General features: G+C 67.6%; 4 protein-coding genes across 4 annotated transcripts; all 4 read left to right on the top strand.

The window, feature by feature from the left end:
- Positions 1–1,025: 1,025 nt before the first annotated feature.
- Positions 1,026–3,006, top strand: TMEM101 (transmembrane protein 101). The gene is made up of 4 exons (XM_086631015.1): positions 1,026–1,162; positions 1,902–2,082; positions 2,155–2,301; positions 2,694–3,006. The coding sequence occupies exons 1-4, from the start codon at positions 1,026–1,028 to the stop codon at positions 3,000–3,002; spliced, it is 774 nt and encodes a 257-aa protein (XP_086487141.1). The 3' UTR covers positions 3,003–3,006.
- Positions 3,007–7,212: 4,206 nt separating this feature from the next.
- LOC147525784 (peptide YY-like) lies at positions 7,213–8,063 on the top strand. The gene is made up of 3 exons (XM_086631016.1): positions 7,213–7,400; positions 7,813–7,884; positions 8,039–8,063. The coding sequence occupies exons 1-3, from the start codon at positions 7,213–7,215 to the stop codon at positions 8,061–8,063; spliced, it is 285 nt and encodes a 94-aa protein (XP_086487142.1).
- Positions 8,064–10,937: 2,874 nt separating this feature from the next.
- LOC147525783 (pancreatic polypeptide) lies at positions 10,938–11,809 on the top strand. Its single transcript, XM_086631022.1, has 2 exons — positions 10,938–11,116; positions 11,746–11,809. The coding sequence occupies exons 1-2, from the start codon at positions 10,938–10,940 to the stop codon at positions 11,807–11,809; spliced, it is 243 nt and encodes an 80-aa protein (XP_086487148.1).
- A 779-nt stretch (positions 11,810–12,588) lies between these two features.
- Positions 12,589–20,908, top strand: MPP2 (MAGUK p55 scaffold protein 2). Its single transcript, XM_086631014.1, has 12 exons — positions 12,589–12,619; positions 14,760–14,878; positions 16,136–16,288; positions 16,365–16,515; positions 17,057–17,284; positions 18,330–18,461; positions 18,976–19,081; positions 19,403–19,471; positions 19,610–19,771; positions 20,210–20,412; positions 20,508–20,636; positions 20,732–20,908. Exons 4-12 carry the CDS (start codon positions 16,480–16,482, stop codon positions 20,906–20,908), a joined length of 1,242 nt encoding a protein of 413 aa, XP_086487140.1. The 5' UTR covers positions 12,589–12,619; positions 14,760–14,878; positions 16,136–16,288; positions 16,365–16,479.
- Positions 20,909–21,427: the final 519 nt, after the last annotated feature.

Raw genomic sequence — 21,427 nt, 5'->3', positions numbered from 1 at the left:
GAGAAAAGAGAATAATTTAAAAGCTCACGCATTACTTGACTAACAGACTTTCTTTTGTCCGCCATCCTTTTCTTTCCCACCGGCCAGTCAGACTTGGTTAGTTTTATTTTTCGACTTTTTTCCCTTTTCCTTCCCCTTTTCTAAAGGGGGGGGGGTGTCTGTCACCCCGTCACCCCCTCTCTGCCCATCCCGTAGGATCTCCAACCTCTCCAAAAATAAAAGTAACGAGCTGACTGCGGTGGCCGAACCGGGACCCTTGTGACCAGCGCGGTCTCGTTTTAATTTTGTTTGCACAGGGCAAGGCTTGAATTAGTCTTATTTTTCTTATCTTTAAATATATAAATGAATATATATTAAAATGTTCCTTAAATATTTCCTGCTTCCGGCAGTTCTCTCCGCCAGGATCGTGGCAAAAAACCCACCCCCACCCCAGCACCTCCCACCCCACCCCAGGGAGCCCCGGGGGGCGGTTGGGTGCCAGGTTTGGGGGGTGCAGCCCCCCCCGCCCCACCGCCCCCCACTTGGCACCAGGCCGGCGCCTGGGTTGGTTTTTTGTTGTTGTTGTTTTTATTTCCCCCCCCTTTTCCTTTTTTTTATTTTAAATTTTTTGCTCCTTTTTTGCTTTTTTTAAAAAGTTTTTTTCCTTTTTTTTTTTTGCCATGATCCTCCCCCCTCCCCCTTTTTTATTTTTTTTTTTAAATAAATGGATCAAAATCAAACAATTCAAGCCCTGCCTTTAGAAGAGTTAAAAATCTAAAAAAAAAAAAAAAAAATTAAAAAAAAAAAAGGAAAATTTTTTAGTATTGTTTAGCAAAAACAATAAAACCCGAAATTTTTTTAACCATCACCCGTGTCTGGCGCTCTGGGGGCGGGGCCTGCGGGAGGGGGCGGGGCTTTCCCCGCGGGGCGGGGCCTGAGGGAGGGGGCGGGGCTTCCCGCTGGCCGCGTGGGGCGCTGAACCCTCCAATAGGGGCGGGGCTTCCGGCGCGGGGCGGGACTTCCGGCGGGGCGGCCCTGGGGGGGTGATGGCGGCGGGCCGCGGGTGGCGGCGGCGGGCGCTGCGGCTGCTGACGGCGGGCGGCGGCGTCCTGCTGACCCGCTTCCCCTTCTGGCACTGCTTCAGCGGGCTGCTGCTCTGCGCCGAGCGCGCCGACGGGCGCCGGTGCGGGCCGGGGCGGGTGTGGGCCTGGAGGGGCGAGGGGCTGGGGGGGGTCGGGGGGGGGGCTGTGAGGGGCTGGGGGGGCCTGTGAGGGGCTCGGGGGAGGTCCAGAGGGGCCTGTGAGGGGCTGGGGGGGGCCCGGAGGGGGCTGAGGGGGGGCCGGGGGCGCCTGTGAGGGGCTGGGGGAGCTGGTTATGTGTGGGGGGCTCTTGGAGTCAGTGTGGAGCTGGGGGGCTGAGGGGGCTTGTTTAAGTGTGGGGCTGGGGGTAACTGGGGCAACTGGAGGGCTGAGGGAGCTTGGTAAGTGTGGGGCTCGGGGTAACTGGGGCAACAGGAGGGCTGAGGGGGCTTGGTAAGTGTGGGGCTGGGGGTAACTGGGACAACTGGGGGGGCTGGGGCAAGTGTGGGACAGCTGAGGGGCTCCTGAGGTGAATGTGGGGCTGGGGGTGGGGCAGAGGAGCAGTTGGAGGGCCTGGGGGGGGCCTGGAGGACTGTGTCGGGGTGAGGGGGTGTCTTGGAGGTGTGGGGGGAGCAGCTGGGGGGTCGGGGTGAGTGGGAGGGTTTTGGCTGGGGGTGAGTGGGGGGTTTTGGGAGGAGCAGCTGGGGGGATCTGGGGTGAGTGGGGGGGGCTGGGGATGAGTGGGGTTATTGGGGGGAGCAGCTGGGGGGTCTGGGGGCAAGCGCGGCCAGGGGTGGTGGCGGGCAGTCGGGGGTGCGGGGCTGGAGCTGCGGTGCCCCCCAGGAAGCCGGACATCCCCGTGCCCTACCTGTACGTGGACATGGGGGTGGCGGTGCTCTGCGCCAGCTTCATGTCCTTCGGCGTCAAGCGCCGCTGGTTCGCCCTGGGCGCCGCCCTGCAGCTCGCCGTGGCCACCTACGCCGCCCACGTCGGTGGCCACGTCCACTACGGCGACTGGCTGAAGGTGAGACCCCCCCCCTCCCCCCTCAGCCCCCCCCCCCAGCGGGCCCGGGGGGTGACAGCGGGCCCGCCGCAGGTACGGATGTACTCCCGGACCATCGCCATCATCGGCGGCTTCCTCATCCTGGCCAGCGGCGCCGGCGAGCTCTACCGCCAGAAGCCACGCAGCCGCTCCCTGCAGTCCACGGGGCAGGTCTTCCTTGGCATCTACCTCATCTGCCAGGTATAGGGGGGGGCACGGCGTGCTGGGGGGTGGGGGGCTGCTGTGCCCGGGGGGGGTGACAGCCACCTCCTGCCCCCCACCCTGCCGCAGGCAGGGGGGCTGGATGTGCCAAGCTTTTCCCTCCAAGGGAAAAGAGCTTTGAGTGAGCGCTACTGGTGCCACCACCGTGCCACCACGCTCCCCCCACTCCATGCCCCCTCCCCCAGCATACTCCCTGCAGCGCAGCAAGGAGGGGCTGCTGTGCCCAGTGGGGACCACAGCCACCTCCTGCCCCTCACCCTGGATCCGCCAAGCTTTGCCCTCCAAGGGCGACCAGCTTTGAGTGAGCCATGCCACCATGGTGCCACCACAGTGCCACCACGCTCCCCCCACCCCATGTTCCCCCCCCCCAGGCATACTCCCTGCAGCACAGCAAGGAGGACCGCCTGGCTTACCTGAACCACCTCCTGGGGGGTGAGCTGGCCCTGCAGCTCCTCTTCATCCTCTACGGGCTCCTGGCCCTCGCCTTCCTCTCCGGGTACTACGTGCGGGCAGCGGCGCAGGTGCTGGCGGTGCTGCTGCCCCTCGCCATCCTCCTCATCGACGGCAACATCGCCTACTGGCACGCCGCCCGCCGCGTCGAGTTCTGGAACCAGATGAAACTCATCGGGCAAAACGTCGGCATTTTCGGAGCCGTCGTCATCCTGGCTACCGACGGCTGAGCCGGCCGGACTGGGGGGGGCAAGCAGGGGGGGGGGGGGGGGGGGGGAGCGGCGAGCAGGTTTTTTTTTAAGAATCACCATATTTATTCTTTTTTTTTTTTTAATTTGTAAATATTTGATAATTTTGCCAGAGGACAGGGCAGGGGATGGAGCTGACGGGGGGGGATCCTGCCACTGTGTGGCCAGGCCCCCTCCCCACTGAGGGTCCCCCCCGCCCCCCCACCCCTGGGTGTATTTTTACTGATGAAATGAGAAATCTTTTACGTCACCCCCGGGCTGTTGCGGCTGGTGTGTGGCAGCGGGGTTGGGTGCCGCTTTGTGGGGGCTCAGGGTGGGGGGTATCTGCTTTTGGGGGTGAGCTGGCGTGCGGGGGGGGGACGATACCGGGAGTTCCCCTCCTTTCAGTGGGGAAACTGAGGCAGGGGGGGAGCGCAGGGTCCTGGGCTGGGATTTGCTGCTGGTGCCTGCCTGTCCCCATGGTCGGGGTGGGGGGGGGGGGGGCATCAGCTTGTGGTTCATGGGGGGGGGGGGGAGTGGGGGGTTCGGTTTGTGCTTTATTTGGGGGGGGCGGGGGGGGGGACTTGGTTTGTGGTGGGAGGATGTTTGGGGGGGGGCGGCGTGGTGGGACGCAGCGAGGGGCTGGCAGATCCCGGGGCCGTGCCCTCGCTGTCCCCGTCTGGCTGCGGGGGCGGATGTGTCTGTGGGTGCCCCCCCCCCCCCCCCCCCCCCCCCCTTCCCCCGCGACGGGGCAGTGGAAAAGCAAACAGGGGCTGATAAGGGCCTTCCTCCTGGGGGGGGGGACACACGCCTGGCCCCTAATGTACCTCCGGCGGAACCGGGGGCCATAAAGCGCGGGGATGCGGCAGGGCCCTGTTTGCTCTCCCTGCACCTTTCCGTGACACCCTCGGCTGGGGGGGGGGGGCGTGGGAGGGGGTCCTCACCCTCCCAGGACGCCCCCCCCCCCTTCCAAGGGGCTCCAGCGATGCACCTTCAGCCCCAGACCCTCCTTCTCCTCCCTGCCCGTGGGAGAGATGGGGGGCACACAGTGGGCACCCCTTGCCCTGTCCTCTTTGGGCCACCCCTCGCCCTGCCTGGGGAGATGGAGGGGGGGGCCTGGAGCCGGGTCCCCCCCCTCCGCGCCCCGGGGGTGGCAGAGTGGCAGAGCCATCCTGTGACCTTTGGAAAATTGCTGTTTGCTGTCACTCGGGGGAAATGGTGCAGAAAGTCCTCACCTCCCTCCTCCCCCCCCCCGCGGGGTCTGCTTTGTGCTGGGAGGGGGCTGGGGGGGGGACTGGGTGCCACCCAGCCCCTGATCCTCCCTCCCCACCTCAGCTTGGGGACATCTGCGACAATGGCACCGCTGTCTTGCCGGGTTTGGCCCTGGTGCACAGTGGTGAGATGTGGGATGGGTGATGGGTGTCCCCAGGCCACCACCCTGCGCCCCCCCCTCACTAACCCCATGCTGGGACAGAACCCCCTGTCTGGGTGCTCCTCTGCTGGGGAGGGGGCTCAGCCCCCACCGGGACGGTGCTGGATTTGGCCTCGCTGCCTCGGTTTCCCTGGCAGCACGTGGCAGGGCACTGCGGGGGGGGCATCCGCAGCCCCCATCGATCCAATTAGCCCTTCCATCGACCCCTGCCTTCGTTTGCGGGGACGTGAAAGGTGCTGGGGGGGGGGGGGGCGGCTTCCACCTCCCCACCCCCCCGGACTCCCAGGGGGCTCAGTTCCCTCCCAGGCTGGCGTGAGGCTGAGCACCGCATGGCCGGGGCAGTGTGGACCCCCCCCCGGTGCGTCCCCGGGCACCGGTGTGACACTGCGGACACGCCACGGGGACCAGTCCCCCCACTGCCGCAGGGCTGGGGACCCCCGTGGTGGCACTGCCCTGAGCTGTGCCCCCCGCCGCTGCTTGCCAGGTGATGGCCAGGTCAGGAGTGAGGAGCAGGTCCCCTCCAGCAGGGCTGGTAGCACCAGTGTGCCCACTGAGCCATGTCCCCTCCAGCCAAACCACTGGCACCCCGTGGGGTCCCCATCGAGCCGTACCCCCTCCAGCGGGGCCGGTGGCACCAGTGTCCCCACCGAGCTGTGCCCCCTCCAGCTGGGCCAGTGGCACCAGTGACTCCACCGAGCCATGTCCCCTCCAGCCAGGCTGGTGACACCAGTATGCCCACCAAGCTGTACCCCCTCTGTACCCCGGACCAGAGATGCGGCTGCTTCTGAGTGCGGGCACGCCATGTCTCTTGGGGACCCCCTTCTGTCACCTCTCCCCGTCCCAGCACCCACACGGTGGCCCCTTTCCACTGCGGTGGGGACACGGAGCCCACGCTGGCAGCACGTCCCCGCCAGGCGCCTCCGTGCCTCAATTTCCCCCCACCAAAGGCCCGGGCTGGGTGATTGTTCTTTAATGCCAAATCCATAAGGAATTAGTGTCCCCCCCCCGGCGCGGGGGGCTCGTGGCGGGGAGTGGAAAGGGCAGCTCATCCGTCCTGGAGGGCTGTGACAGCGGTCGATGGCGGTGACGGGTGCGGCGGTGGCGGCTGCGTGCCCTGCCCCGCCATCTGGGGAAACTGAGGCAGCTGCACGCCGCGTCCCTTCCCGTGCTCTGTTCCCTGAGGGTAGCTTGTGCCAGGACTGGGGGCGGCTTGTGCCAGGGCTGGGGGCCGTGTCCCATGGGCTGTGTCCCTGCCATGTCGCATGTGCCGTGTCACGGCTGTGATGTGTCCGTGTCACTGTGTGTGGCCGATGTCCCTATATGTCGCTGCCGTGTTCTGAGGCTGTCTTGGGGCTGTGCCCGTGTGTCATGGGTGTCACATCTGTGTCCGTGTGCCATGGCCATGTCCTGTGGCTGCATGTCACATCTGTGTCCGTGTGCCATGCCTATGTCCTTCATGTGCCGTGGCCATGTGCTGTGGCTGTGTGTCACATCTGTGCCCGCATGCCGTGCCCATGTGCCATGGCTGCATGTCACATCTGTGTCCTTGTGCCATGTCCATGTCCTGTGGCTGCGTGTCACATCTGTGCCCGTGTGCTGTGGCTGCATTTCACATCCGTGTTCATATGCCATGTCCATGTGCCACGGCTGTGTGTCACATCTGTGCCCGCATGCAGTGCCTGTGTGCCATGGCTGCATGCCACATCCGTGTTCGTGTGCCATATCCGTGTCCATGTGCTGTGCCCTCCTGGCATCACCATGTGCCACATGACCTGTCCGTGTCCTGTGGCTGCGTGCCCTGTCCCCGTGCCCTGTGCCCTGTCCGTGTCCCTCCTGTGTCCCCCGTACTCCATGCACGCCCCGTGCCCGCTCCCCAGCCCCTCAGGCCACCAGCCTGGGGGTCTCTGCCAAGGCACGGTGACGAGGTGCTGGCGCGTGTCCCCCGGGGCGAGTGGGTGGGGGGGCCGCGGGGTCCTGCCGTGCCCGTGGGTCGGTCACGGGTGAGGGAGGAGCCAGCGGCCCCCCTGGAGGCTATAAAACCCCGAGCGGGTGGAGAAGCCGCCGTGTCCCCGGCTCGGTGTCCCTGGCACTGCCACCCCGGCACTGTCACCTCCCGCCTCCTCTGCTGTGAGTGCGGGGACAGCCTGGGCACGGGGCTGGGGTTTTGGGGGGGGTCCTATGGAGGGGAGGTGTCCCTTGGGGATGCTGGGACACCTTGGAGGGAGACGATCCCTTGGGGACATGGGGGGGGGGGGGTCCCTGGAGGGGAGGTGTCCCTTGGGAGGGGTTTGGGGGGGGGAGATGTCCCTTGGGGAGGCTCGGGGGGTGGTGGTGGATGTCTCTGGGTGGAGATGTCCCCTTTGGGAGATGGGGGGGTCTCTGGGGTCCGTGGGAGGGATGTGTCCCCTTGGGGATTTGCGGGGGGTGTCCCTGGGAGGGAGATGGCCCCTGGGGACATCAGGAGGGTGTTGGGGGTCCTGGGAAGGGAGATGGCCCCTGGGGACATCGGGGGGCTGTTGAGGGGTCCCTGGAGGGAAGATGTGCCCTGGGAGGAGTTGGGGTCCCGGGCAGGGGAGGGGGACATCCCCTTGGGGAGCACCCCTGGGAGTGCGATGTCCCCACAGGGGTCGGGGTCCTTGGGGTGAGACGTCTCTGTGGGCTCGGGGGGACACGGGGGCTTTGGTGGGGGGCAGAGCTGCTCTGGGCCGGGCCGGGGGTCCCCCAGGGTGGCAGGGGTGCCACACACGCGGCTGAGGCTGCCCCGTCCCCCTCCCCACGCAGATGGTGACGTCCCCAAGGCCGTGGCGCGTGCTGGCAGCCCTGGCCCTCTGTGCCCTGCTGTGCCTGGGCACGCTGGCAGCCGCCTACCCCCCGAAACCCGAGAGTCCCGGGGACGACGCGTCCCCCGAGGAGATGGCGCGGTACCTGTCGGCCCTTCGCCACTACATCAACCTGGTGACGCGGCAGAGGTGAGCACGGGCGGGCATGAACACGCGTGTGCAAGCCCCTTTCACACGCGTGAGCGCCTTTACACATGCAAGCCCCTTTGCACATGCAAGCCCTTTTGCATGTGTGAGCCCTTTGCACACGCGAGACCCTTTGCACGAGCCCCTTTGCACGTTCAAGCCCCTTTGCACACACGAGCCCCTTTGCACGTGCAAGCCCCTTCGCACATGTTTGCCCCTTTGCACACGCGAGCCCATTTGTAGGCGCAGGAGTGTTCCCACATTCCTGCTCACACCTGCCCTTCGGCACACCCGTGTGCTCTGTTGCACGCACCCGGCGCTTTCCGTTCGCACGCCTGCACGCGCCCCTTTGCACACTCCCACCTGCACGCTCGTGAGGTCCCGTTTGCACGCCCACGTGCTCGGTGTCCCGCAGGTACGGCAAACGCGCCGGCCCCGAGGCCCTGGTGTCCGAGCTGCTCCTGGGGGGCGGCAGCGACAGGTCACGGTGAGTGTCCCCCCGGGGACAGGGGCTGCACCCTCTCCTGCACCCTGGGGTGGGGGTCGCGGGATAGATTGGGGTCCCAGGGGTAGGTTGGGGTCCCGGGGGGGGTGCTGGGGGTCTCGTCTCCCCTTTTTCTCACGCCAGCTCTTCCCCGCAGGGACGACGATGACTCCGCGTGGTGACCGGCTCCCCCGGCACCCCCGTCCCCCGAATCCTCCCCATCTCTCCCGGGCTCCCTAAGGGACCCGGGGCTCCGCTGCAGGGTGGGCTCTGCCCCTCCCACCAAGAGGGCCGGGGACCCCCAAAGCCCGGCCCGGGGGTGTCCTGCCGGGGGGGACCCTCACCCCGTCCCCTCCCCAGTGCTGTCCAGGGGGTCCCAGTGCCATCCCTACGTGCCCCCATCAGACACAATAAAGAGCACGATTGTGGGCACCTGTGTGGGCTGTGTGTGCCGGAGGGGGGGGCGGGACGGACACAGGGAGGGGTGGAAGGGGGATGGAGGAGAGATGGAGGGGTGCAAGGGAGGATGCAGGGGGGATGCAGGGTTGCAGGGGGGATGGAGGGAGGGGTACAGGGAAGATGGAGGGGGGCAGGGGCAGGGCAGGAGGGATGGGGGGTTGCAGGGGGGATGGAGGGGCATGGGGAGGATGGAGGGGCACAGGGGAGGATGCAGGGGAGATGGAGGTGTGCAAGGGGGATGAAGGGGTGCAAGGGAGGATGCAGGAGGGATGGAGGGGTACAGGGGAGATGGAGAGGTGCAAGGGAGGATGCAGGGATGATGGGGTGCAGGGGGGATGGAGGGGGTTGAGGCTGGGCAAAGGGATAAGGGGCAGAGGGACCCACTGAGGCGCAAGGGTGGAGGGATGGGGGCGGGGGGGGCAAAGCGTCGGTGGGGGGAGTAGATGGAGGTGTGGAACGGGGGGAGGGATGGAGGGTTTAGGAGGGGGATGGGGAAGGATGGGAGTGGGGGGGGCTGGGGCAGACGGCGTTTGGATACTGGGGTGCACTGGGTGCAGGGGAGATACACCATCAGATGTTGGGGTGCACAGGGAGCGAGGTGCACTGACGCTGGGTGCTGGGGTGCACCGGGTGTGACGGGCACACTGGGCCTGGCTGTCGGGGTGCACGGGGTGCACTGGGTGCAGGGCAGATACACCATCAGGTGTTGGGGTGCACAGGGAGCGAGGTGCACTGACGCTGGGTGCTGGGGTGCACCGGGTGTGACGGGCACACTGGGCCTGGGTGTCGGGGTGCACGGGGTGCCCTGGGTGCAGGGCAGATACACCATCAGGTGTTGGGGTGCACAGGGAGCGAGGTGCACTGACGCTGGGTGCTGGGGTGCACCGGGTGTGACGGGCACACTGGGCCTGGGTGTCGGGGTGCACGGGGTGCCCTGGGTGCAGCAATGGTGCGGGTGGGGGCTGCAACAGTGTTGGGATTCATGGGGTACAGGGATACGTCAGTGGTGGGTGCTGGGGTGCACTGGGTGTGGGGGTGCAGGGTGCACTGGTGTTGAGTTCTGGGATGCACCCAGTGCCCTGGCTGTGGGGGTGCCCTGGCTATGGGGGTGCCCATGGTGGGAGCAGGGGGACAGCCCTGTCCCTGGGAACGGCCCCAGCTCCTCCCGTCCCCCCTCGTCCCTCTGTCCCTCTGTCCGTCCATCCCACCCCTCACCCCAACATCGCACCCATCACCCACCCAACCCCCCCATCCATCCATCTGCTCTTCCAGCGTCCTTCTGTCCCACTCCCCATCCCTCTGTCCCTCTGTCCCGCTGCCCCCCCTCCCGCCATCATCCAGCCCCCACCCTTGCGCCCCACCAGCCTCCCTCAGCTGCCCCCCCTCTGTCCCCACACCCGTCCCTCGCTCCATCCGTAGGGACACGATGCTCTGGGGACAGACACTGGACACCCGGATCCGTGTCCCCGGCACTGCCGGGAGCCCCCCCAGCCCGGGGTCAAACATTAACCAGGGCTGTGCGAGGGGCCAGGTGTCCCTGTCCCCCCCCCTTCCCCGACGGCCCCTGACCCCCCTCTGGCCCCTGGCCCCCCCCTTGGCCGCGTGGCCACAGGTGCTGCGTGGCAGGTGACATCAGCGAGGGGGACAGGGGGGATATAAGGGCCAGTGCCGCGGTGGCAGCGGTGTCACTGAGGGACTGGGGAGTTGGTGGCAGCGTCCCCCCATCTCGCCGTGTCCCCCCATCTCACCGTGTCCTCGTGCCACCGCTCGTGGAAGCAGGTAAGTGGGGCCGGGGCCTTGTGCCCATGGAGGGATGGGGCTGGGGGTGTGGGTGGGGGTGCAGGTGTGCAAGGGTGTGCAAGAGTGTGCAAGGGTGTGCAGCAGGCCAGCGAGTGCAGTGCATGCCGAGCGGGGTGTGCACGTGTGTGTGAATGGGGGCTGCACGTGTGTGTGCAAGGCTGAGCGCGTGCATCTGCACGTAGGGGTGTGAAACGGGCTGTGCACACACGTGCGTGTGCGCTTGAGGGTGAGCTGGGGCTGCGTGCAGCTTTTTTGTGCGCCCTGGGAGCGGGGAGAGCACGTTTGTGTGCACTGACACGCGTGCTGTGGGAGTGGGGGTTCTGTGCACGTGTGTGTGCACACTTGGAGACGAGACGAGTGTGTGTGAGTGTGCAAAGCTGTGTGTACACATCTCCGTGTGCACGTGCACGCCCTCAGGAGCAGCGGTTTGGTGTGTGTGCCTGGGTGTGTGCAGAGCGGTGCATGCTCTAAGTCAGGAGTGTGTGCACACGCCAGGTATGTTTGCACGTACGGGTGTGCGCAGCTGGGCGGTGTGCAAGCATGTGTGCGTGCATGTGTGTGAGCATATGTGTGTGCATCTGGGTATGCATGTGTGCGTGTATGTGTGCTTGCACATGTGCATGCATGTATGTGAGCATGTGCGCATGCATGCGTGCATGTGTTCATGCATGTATGTAGCATGTGTGCATGCATGTTAGCATGTGTGTGTGCACGTATGTGTGTGTGCATGTGAGTGTGCACATGTGCGTGCAGCACGGTGCCCTCAGCGCAGCCTGAGGCCGGCGTGTGGTGCAGCCATGGCTCCCCGCTGGCCCTCCCTGCTGCTCCTCGCCTGCGCCCTGGCACTGCTGGCCGGGCACCCTGGCACTGCGGGCCCCGCGCAGCCCACCTACCCCGGGGACGACGCGCCTGTCGAGGACCTCGTCCGCTTCTACAACGACCTCCAGCAGTACCTCAACGTGGTCACGCGGCACCGGTGAGCGGTGGGGCGGTGGCAGGGACGCGGCTGCGGGACCCCTGCGACGCGCTGCCCCGCTGCAACGTGCTCCCTGTTGCAACTTACTCCCTGTAGCAATGCGCTGCCCCGTTGCAGTGTGCTCCCCATTGCAACTCACTCCCTGTTGCACAGCGCTGCCTGTTGCAATGTTTACCTGCTGCAACCAGATCTTTGTCGCAGCGCGCTCCCCGTTGCAGCGCGCTCCCCGTTGCAGCATGCTCCCCGTTGCAGCATGCTCCTTATTGCAGCACATTGCCTGTTGCAACGTGCTGTCCTGCTGCAGCCAGCTCCCTTCTGCAACGAGCTCCCCCGTTGCAGCACACTGCTGCACCACGCTGCCTCGCTGCAACCTGCCTAACTGCTGCAACCGGCTCCCTGTTGCAATGCCGTTCCCGCTGCAACGCGCTCCCTGCTGCAACCTGCTCCCGTGGCCACGCGCTCCCGACTGCAACGCGTTCCCCGTTGCAACACGCTGCTCCCTTGCAACCTGCTCCCTTGCTGCGCGCTCTGCTCGCCGCAGCCGGCTCCCCCGTTGCAACGTGCTCCCCGTTGCTGCACGCTCCCCGTTGCATGGCACTGCCCCCCAGTAACGTGCTCCCCCGTCGCAGGTACGGCAAGCGGTCGGGCGGCCGGGTGCTGTGCGAGGAGCCCTTCGGCGCCGCGGGGTGCTGAGCCCCCAGGTGAGGGGTCACGGTGGGGGGGGGGGTCTGCGCAGCAGTGGAGATGGGGGGGGACAGAGCTGGATGCTGGGTGAACTCCCCCAGCACCACCCGTGCCTCAGTTTCCCCAATGGGCACTATCCTGGGTGGAGGCAGGGGAGTGCCAGGATGGGGGACACGGGGTTGGGGGGGCTCTGGGGGGGGCACCACAGGGTGCTGACCCCCTCTCATTGCAGGTCATCGCTGGGGCCGAGTGGGTGAAGAGGAGCCCGGTGGGGTGCAGCCCCCACGGCCCCCACAGCCCCCACAGCACCCGTAGCACCCACAGCACCCGTCACCCCAGGACTGGACTGACCCCCCCACAATAAACCCCCTTGCAGCCATCTCCTGCCTCTGCCTGCTTGGGGGGACAGGGCATCTGGGGGGCACTGGGGCTGGGGGTGCTGGTACTGGGGACACTGGGCACCCTGGGCCTGGCTGCACTGGGGACACTGGTGCCAGGACGTGACGTGGGGGTGCCCCATTGTGTGGGTGTCGGTGCCGGCACTGAGGGTTCCCCCATCACCACGGGGCACAACGTGGGACTGGGGGGGGGGGGGGCGTATGGAGTCCTCGTGCGTGTGCAAACACCTGTGGTGCGCTCGCACCCATGCACACGCGTGTGCGAGCACACGCCACGCGCCCGAGAGTGCCCGAGCGTGCCTGGCCACCACACGCCTGCGCGACTGTCTCCGTCTGTGTCCCGGTCGGTGCCAGTCACGCGTGCCCGGCCGTGCCCGCAGCCCTGCCAAGATGCCGGCGGCCGCCCCCAGCTCTGCCACCGGTGAGCATTCACCAGGCCTGGGCTCGCACGCGCATGGGCACACGCGTGTGCAAGCACACTCTGGGTGGGTGCGTGCGTGCAGGTGCGGGGTGAGGGGGGTGGCTCGTGTTGGGGGCTACAGGGTGCGTGTGCCACGGGGTGCGCACACGCGTGTGCACGGGGCACGCTCAGGCCTGGCGCCACGCGTGTGCAAGGGGGCGGGGCGTGCGCGGGCGGGCACTGCGGGGGGCGGGGCGGGCGCCGCGCGGGTGGGCACCTGCGCGCGTGGGCGTCGGCGCGTGCAGGTGCGTGTGCCCGCCAGCGGGGCGCGGTCCCTTTAAATTCGCCCCCCGTCCCCCCCCCCCCCCCCCCTCCGCGCGGTGCTCCCCAGCAGCCACCCCCCCCCCCCCTTCGGCTGCCATGGCAACCGCGCTGGCCTGCGCCCCCCGCCCGCCCCCTTAAAGGGGCCGAGCCCCCGCGGTTCCCTCTCCCCGAGCCGCGGGAGGCTGCGGGGCCGCGCCCGGGGGGGGCTCCCACGGGTGAGTGCGGGTGTGCACGCGCGGGGGGGGGGTGTGGGGGGAGTGTGTGCACAGGGCGTGGGCTCGTGGGTTTGCACGCGAGCGTGAGCACGCACGGGTGTGAGCGCGCACGGGGAACGCGCGTGTCAGCGTGTGTGCACGCGTGGGCGCACCGTGCGCGCGCGCGGCTCCACGCGCGTGTGTCAGCGTGCCCCCGCGGGGGGGGGGGGGGGAAGGGGGGGTGTGCGGCGCGCTCAGCGTCGCGCGTGCTGACACGCGCGTGTGCACGCGGGTCCGCGTGCGTGCACGAGCGCGCGGGCGTGCGCTCACACGAGCGTGAGCGCGCAGGGGTGCGTCGGCGTGCACCGGGGGCACGCGCCCGGCCGCGGGTGTGCAAGCCGTTTGCACGCCGACGTGGCGTGACCGTAGCTGGAAGGGAGGGGGGGGGGTCTCGTGTACACGCGTGTGCAAGGCCGGGGGCGGGGGGGCGCGGGGGGGGCCGCGGTACCCGGATCTGGGGGGGGGGGGGGCGGGGGGAGGCCCGGCTCTGCCGCCCGCAGCCATGAGCGGCCCCGGCGGTGGGGCCCCGCCGCCCGCCCCCGCCAGCGCCCCGCTGGGCCCCCGAGGTAGGGGGGGGCACGGGGGGGGCAGGGACCCGGGGCGGGGGGGGGTGATGCCACGCAGGGGGCTGGCGTGGGCAGGGGGTGTTTGGGGATGGGGGGTGTGTGGGGGGTGAGATGGAGGATGGGAGATGGGGGGTGGGGGGGGGTCTCTTGCGTCATGCCGTGACCCCCCCAGGGGTGGGGGGTGTCTGTCGGGATTGCACCCCCTCTCCCCGGCTCCATCGCGAGCATCCCCCGCCATTGCAGCGCAGCCTCTGCTCGCCGCGGCTCCCGGCTGCACCGCGGCCGTGCGAACCCCCCCGCCCCGATTGCATCGCAACCCCCCCGCCATTGCATTGCAACCCCCTCCAGTTGCGTTTCAACCCCTTCCATTGCATTGCACCCCCCCCTCAGTTGCAGCTCAACCCCCTCCCAGTTGCATTGCAGCCCCGCCCCAGTTGCATTGCAACCCCCCCCAATTGCATTGCGACCCCCCTCAGTTGCAGTTCAACCCCCCCCCCCAATTGCATTGCACCCCCCAGCTCTAGTGCAACACCCACATTTCCACATTTGCATTGCGACCGCCCCCCCCCCCCCGTTGCCCTGCACCCCCCCCGGCTGTGTTGCACCCCCCTATGTGCATGGCTCAGCGCCCCACCTCCCCCCCCCCGATTTCCAGTGCGACCACCTGGCTGCTGCATGTACTGGGTGTGGGGAACACCCTCCCTCTGGGGGGGCTTTTGGGGGGGATTCAACCCCCCCCCCATCGCCAGGGCAGCCCCCCCAGAGTGCTGATTTTAGGCGGGGGCTCTCTGTGGTCCCCAGCGCAGGGACTGGGGGTGCAGCGCACCTCCCTGCAGGTCCGGGGGGGGCTGGAGGTGGGGGGCAGCAGGTCCGTGTGGAGGTGGGCTCTTTGCACTGGGACAGAGTGGGGAAACTGAGGCACCGGGGGGGCTGCGTCTGACTTTCACCCACATTGCTGCTCTCTCCTGCTCCGACACCCCCCCGTGTGTCCCCCGCCGTGTCCCCGCGCCCCCCCAGCCATGCAGCAGGTCCTGGACAACCTGATGGGGCTCCCCGGCCCCCCGGGTGCCGCCGACCTGGACCTCATCTTCCTCCGCGGCATCATGGAGAGCCCCATCGTGAGGTCCTTGGCCAAGGTACCGCGGGGAGGGGGGGGCACCGCATCCCCCACCCCATCCCCTGGCTGTGGGGGGCCACGATTGAGGCACGGGGAGCAAGTGGGAGCACGGGGGGGGGTGGACACCTGCACATGTGTGCTCGTGTGGCGGGAGATGCACACGTGCGTGGATGCACGTGTGCATGTGTGTACATGCGTGTGTGTATGTGTGCATGGATGCGTGTACGTGTGTTTGCAGACGTGGATATATGCTCACACGTATGTGTGCGTACAGGGAGGTGTCTGCGCATGTTTGCACATACGTGTGCATGCACATGTATGGATGCACGTGTATATGCAGACATGGATTTATGCTCGTGTGTGTGTACAGGGAGGTGAATGCATGTTTGCACATGCGAGTATGCATGTGCGTGTTAGTATGCATGTGTGTATGCAGAAATGGATACATGCTTGCACGTGTGTGTGCATACAGGGAGGGGTCTGTCCATGTTTGTATGTATGTGTGTGCACGCACATACGTGTGCATGCACATGTATGTATGTGCGTGGATGCATACATATGTGAGCATGCATGGATGCACAGTTGCACGCAGGTGTGCATGCGTGAATGTACGCTTGCACCGGCGTGTGTGCGTGCAGGGAGGTGTGTGCACATATTTGCACATATGTGTGTGAGCACACGTGGAAGTGAGCGTGCATGTTTGCACGTGCGTGTGTGCACACCCATGGCTGCCATGTTTCAGGGCGAGGGAGGGCCATGTGCGGGGTGGGGGAGGGTGCTGGGTGTGCATGGCTGGGGGCGTGGGTGGTGGTGTGCAAGCTTGTGTGCGTGTGCACGTGCGTGTGTGCACGTGTGCGTGTGCATGTGCGTGTCCCCCGCTGGCTGTGCTGGTGCGCATGGCTGGCCCCACGCCCTGCCTCTTCACCAGTACGTGTGTGTGTGTATTTGCACGTGCACCCAGGTGTGCAATAGCACACGCGTGCACCCGTCGGTGTGGTGATGTGCATGCGAGGGCGTGTGCACACATGCACAAGGAGGATGCGCCTGTGTGTGCGTCCTGTAGGGCAGGTTTGCACGTGAGCGTGCACACCAGGCACTGCCTGTGTGCAAAGGGCACGTGTGCATGTGTGTGCGTGCGTGTGCGCACGGGGATGATTCAGGGGCTCCCCCACAGTGCGCCGTGCACCCCCGCAGCGGGCGCAGCTGCCAGGGGTACGATCGGGTGGGTGAGCGGGTGCGGGGGGTCCCTAATCCGCCCCCCCCACCCCCACCCCAGGCCCACGAGCGGCTGGAGGAGACGAAGCTGGAGGCGGTGAGGGGGGACAACGTGGAGCTGGTGCAGGAGATCCTGGGTGACATCGGGCCCCTGGCACGGCAGGACGGGGCGGCCGCCGAGCTGGCACGCATCCTGCGCGAGCCCCACTTCCAGGTGCGGCGTGCGGGGTCCGCGCGTGCGAGGGCGCGTGGGAGGCGGGTGCGATGCCCACCTGCCCCCTGCCCCGCAGTCCCTACTGGAGACCCACGACTCGGTGGCCTCCAAGAGCTACGAGACGCCCCCCCCCCAGCCCCGCGCTGGACGTGGCCTTCAGCAGCCAGCCTGTGCCCCCTGATGCCGTGCGCATGGTGGGCATCCGCAAGACGGCTGGCGAGAACCTGGTGAGCCCGAGCCTGGGGTGCTGCGGGATGCTGGGGGTGTCGGGGGGTGCTGGGGGTGTTACGGGGTGCTGGGGATGCTGGGGGCATCATGGGGTGCTGGGGGCATCATGGGGTGCTGGGGGCATCATAGGTTGCTGGGATGTTGGGCGTAGGGTGCTGTGGGCATTGCAGGGTCCTCAGGGTGTCGTAGGGTGCTGGGTTGTTAAGGGGTGCGCTGTGGGTATTATGGGATACTGGGGTGTTGCAGGGCGTTGAGGGGTGCTGGAGGGCATTGTAGGGTGCTGGGGGGCATTGCTGGGTGCTAGGGGTATTGCAGGGTGTTGAGGGCATTACGGGGTGCTTTGGGCATTACAGGGTGCTGGGAGCATTGTAGGGTTCGGGGGGGCATTGCTGGGTGCTAGGGGTATTGCAGGGTGCTGTGGGCATAATGGGGTGCTGGGGGCGTTGAGGGGTGCCAGGGGCATCGCGGGGTGCCTGGAGGGTGCTGGGCAGGTGCCGTGTGCCATCGCAGCAGGGCTGACGCGGGGCTGTGGCACCCGAGGGGGTGACGTTCCGGGTGGAGCGGGGGGAGCTGGTCATCGCCCGCATCCTGCACGGGGGGATGGTGGCACAGCAGGGGCTGCTGCACGTGGGCGACGTCATCCGCGAGGTGAACGGGCGGGAGGTGGGCAGCGACCCCCGGGCGCTGCAGGACACCCTGCGCCACGCCAGCGGCAGCGTCGTCCTCAAGATCCTGCCCAGCTACCAGGAGCCCCACCCGCCCCGCCAGGTACCACCCTGTGCCCCACCCTGTGCCCCTCCTTGTTCTGACCCCCCGCACCCCACATCTGTGTCCCACGGCTCCCTCTTCCCCTGCCCACGGCGCCATCTCTGTGTCCCCACGGCCAGGTTGTCCCTGTGCCACCCTGCCAACTCCCCCCGCTCATGTGCCCCATGTCCCTGTGCCCATTTGCCACGTGTCCCCTGTCCCCTTGCCATGTGCCACATCTCCCCGTGAGCCCCACAGCCTCCTGGACCCCATGTCCCCATGTCCCCCACGGCCCCTGGGACCCCATGTCCCCCTGTCCCCCCGCACACCGGCAGGGACTTGCCCCGTGCCCACATGCCCCATGACTGGCAGAACCCCGCTGTCCCCCCAGCACTGGGGAGGGCACCCAGCTGCGGTGGCACCTGCCCTATCCCTGTGCCCACAGCAGGACCCGGGTGGCAAAGGGTCCCCTGCCCCCCCCCCGCACCCCACCCCGTGCCATCCCGGCGCCTGCCGTCACCCGGACTCCGCAGGGACAAAGCAGCGCTGTCATCGCGTCCCCTGGCACCGTGTGTCCCCGCGCCACCCTACTGCTGCCAGCTCCGGCCGGGGGTCCCCGTGTGCAGGCACACGCGTGTGTAGCGCAGCGTGTGCGTGCGCGGCCGCCCTCGCACGCTCCCCGCACGCATGTGTGCCATCATCGGTGCAACGGTGGCGGCGCTGGGCGCGTGCGCGTGCCTGTGCGCGGCCGTGGGGCTGTGCGTGGGCGCTGCCGTGGGTGCCCTGTGGGGCGCCGCGGCGGCCGCCGCTGCCGCCTGCGTGTGTGCGGGTGCCGCACGCGCTTGGCTGCGCCGGGCGGCGGCAGGGCACCAGGGCCGGGGGGGCACCTAGTGGGGTGCACACGCGTGTGCGTGCCTGTGCCCGTGGCCTGGCGCCTGCATATCCCACTGGTGCGCTGGGGAAACTGAGGCACGGGCTGGTGGCGTCTGGGCGACGCAGAGCTGGGGGGAACCCAGGTGCCCGGTGGCCACCTCTGACCCCCTGCTGACCCCCCCTCGGTCCCCAGGTGTTTGTCAAGTGCCACTTCGACTACGACCCGGCCACCGACAGCCTCATCCCCTGCAAGGAGGCCGGGCTCAAGTTCACGGCCGGTGACCTGCTGCAGATCGTCAACCAGGACGACCCCAACTGGTGGCAGGTCGGGTGGGGTCCCGGATGGGGTGGGGGAGGGGGGTCCTGGCCCTTTGCACCCCTCCTGGGGGTCACCCTGGCAGCTGGGGTCTGTAGAGGGTCAGGAGGGTCCTTGAAGGTGGGGAGGGTGCCTGGAAACTGGGAGGGGTCCCTGAGGCTGGGGGGGTCCTTGGGAGATGGGAGAGACACTGGGCTGGGAGGGGGTCCCTGGGGCTGGGGAGGACACTGGGAGATGGGGGGGGGGTCCTGGGAGATGGGGGAGTCCCTGGGGCTGGGAGGGGTCCCTGGGAGATGGGAGATTCCCTGGAAGATGGGGGGGGGTCCCTGGGAGATGGGGAGCATCCCTGGGGGGTGGGGGGGTCCCTGGGGCTGGGAGGGGTCCTTGGAGCTGGAGGGGCCTCTGGGGCTGGGGGGGACACACTGAGAGCCGGGGAGGGTTCCCTGTGGGGCTGGGGGGTTCCCTGTGGGGCTGAGGGGTCCCCACGGGGCCGGGGTCCCCATGTGTGGCGCTGCCCCCCAAGGCGTGCCACGTGGAGGGGGGCAGCGCGGGGCTGGTGCCCAGCCAGCTGCTGGAGGAGAAGCGCAAAGCCTTTGTCAAGCGGGACGCGGAGGTGGCCCCCACGGCGGGTACGGAGCCCTTGGCCCTCGGTGGGGACGTGGCCCTGGAAGTGGGGGGAGGATGGGCGGTCACCCCCCGAGGGCGAGCACGGCGGGTCCCCTGCACCCTATGGCAGTGTCACCATCACCCCATCGTGATGTCCCCATCCCTGTGGCACTGTCCCTGCAGCAGGTCCCCAAGTCCCAGGGTGATGTCCCCGTGCCCATGACACTGCCCGTGTGTCTGGTCCCAGCTCCCCTGGCACTGTCCCCATGCCATGGCACCGTCCCTGTGCCACGGCACCGTCCCTGTCCCCGTCCCCAGCTCAGCCAGCCCCGTGCCCTCGGCAGGGGCTCTGTGTGGCAGCCTCAGCGGCAAGAGGAAGAAGAGGATGATGTACCTGACGACAAAGAACGCTGGTGAGTGTCCCCTCAGGGAAGAGGGGGACAGTCTCTAGATGGGCTCACAGTGGCATCTCGCGGGACAGTGTGCCCTGGGGTCCCCATGGCACCCAGCCTGGGGTCCTGCTGTGGGTGACAGCCCCATCCCTCGCCCAGAGTTCGACCGGCACGAGCTGCTGATCTACGAGGAGGTGGCACGCATGCCGCCCTTCCGCCGGAAAACCCTGGTGCTGATCGGTGCCCAGGGCGTGGGGCGTCGCAGCCTCAAGAACAAGCTCATCATGTCGGACCAGACGCGCTACGGCACCACCATCCCCTGTGAGTGTCCCTGTGTCCCCACCCCAGCATCCATGTCGCCCAGCAGCATCCATGTCCCCACCAGTATCCCTGTCCCCTGCCGGCATCCATGTCCCTGCCAGCATCCATGTCCACACCCCAATCCCTGTACCCCACCAGCATCCATGTCGTCGCCAGTATCCCTGTTCCCCACCAGTATCCCCGTCCCCTACCAGCATCCCTATCGCCCAGCAATATCCATGTCCCCACCAGTATCCATGTCCCCCACCACGATCTCCATCCCCCATGAGCATCCCTGTCCCCATCCCCACCCAACGTGACCAGTGCCGTGGTACCGCACCCCGTGTGCGTGGGCGCACCATGGCAGCCCAGTGGCTGCCCCTGCTGGCTGTAGGTGCCCCCCACCCCAGAGTGGGGACCCCTGGGGCGGGCGGGTGACGCTGGGACATGCTGGGGCAGACACGTCGCGGAAGCCGAAGGAGAGCGAGAAGGACGGGCACGGGTACCGCTTCGTGTCGCGGGGGGAGATGGAGGCGGACATCAAGGCGGGCCGGTACCTGGAGCACGGCGAGTACGAGGGGAACCTCTACGGCACCCGGATCGACTCCATCCGCGCCGTGGTGGAGGCTGGCAAGATGTGCATCCTGGACGTCAACCCCCAGGTAGGGGACCCGGGGTGGGTGGGACACACACACACACATGCTAAGGGGGTGCTGGGGGCTGCCCCCGGCGCTCAGCGCCGTCCCCTCCCGCCCAGGCAGTGAAGGTGCTGAGAACGGCGGAATTCGTGCCATACGTGGTCTTCATCGAAGCCCCCGGCCCCGAAACGCTGCGGGCCATGAACCGGGCGGCGCTGGAGAGCGGTGTGGCCACCAAACAGCTCACGGTGCGTGTGTGTTCCCCCCCCCCCCGACATCCTCATCCCCGGGGGAAGGCTGAGGGAGCGACGGGGGAAACTGAGGCAGGGTGTGCGTGGGGCAGGAGGCCGATGCCAGGCGGACGGTGGAGGAGAGCGGCCGGATCCAGCGCGGTTACGGCCACTACTTCGACCTCAGCCTGACCAACGACGACCTGGAGCGCACCTTCGGGCGGCTGCGGGACGCCATGGAGCGCCTGCGTGCCCAGCCCCAGTGGGTGCCCGTCAGCTGGGTCTACTAGTGCCCCCCCAACACCCTGGGGGGGTCCCCACCACCCTCCCGCCCCCCGATCCAGCCCAACCAGGGCAGGTGTGCCCGTGCTGTCTCACTCACTGGTGTGATGAGCTTGCAGGGCTCAGTGCCGGGGAGGGGGAGGCGGGGGGCTGGGTCGCTGCAGAACCACCCCCCCTCAAGCCTGGTCCCTCTGTCTCCCTCCTACCCAGCCCCAGATTTATAGGGGGGGGGGGGGGGGGGGCGGGCCAGAAAGGACTGGTGGGGTCTCTCATGGTGGGGACAGACCCCCCTACCGTGCCCAGTACCCACACAGCTGTTCACTGCCAAAACCTCGCCCCCTCCCTGTGTTATCCCGGGGGACTGTGCCCCCCCCCCCATCCCCCCCATCATCAACCGAGGTTGCTGCGAGCTGGGGGGCAGGGGGAGGATGGGGGGGTCCCCCTCGCACTACACAGCTCTGGCCCTTTGTCACCCTGTGCCTCAGTTTCCCCATGGGCAGCCCACCCTGTCCCACGGCAGCACGTGG

Source organism: Tauraco erythrolophus, unplaced genomic scaffold (assembly GCF_009769465.1).
Source record: "Tauraco erythrolophus isolate bTauEry1 unplaced genomic scaffold, bTauEry1.pri scaffold_71_arrow_ctg1, whole genome shotgun sequence".
In the NCBI taxonomy this organism is placed as follows: Eukaryota; Metazoa; Chordata; class Aves; order Musophagiformes; family Musophagidae; genus Tauraco; species Tauraco erythrolophus.
Note: the sequence above shows the minus strand (reverse complement) of the source record. Positions and strands in the feature narration are given on the sequence as shown.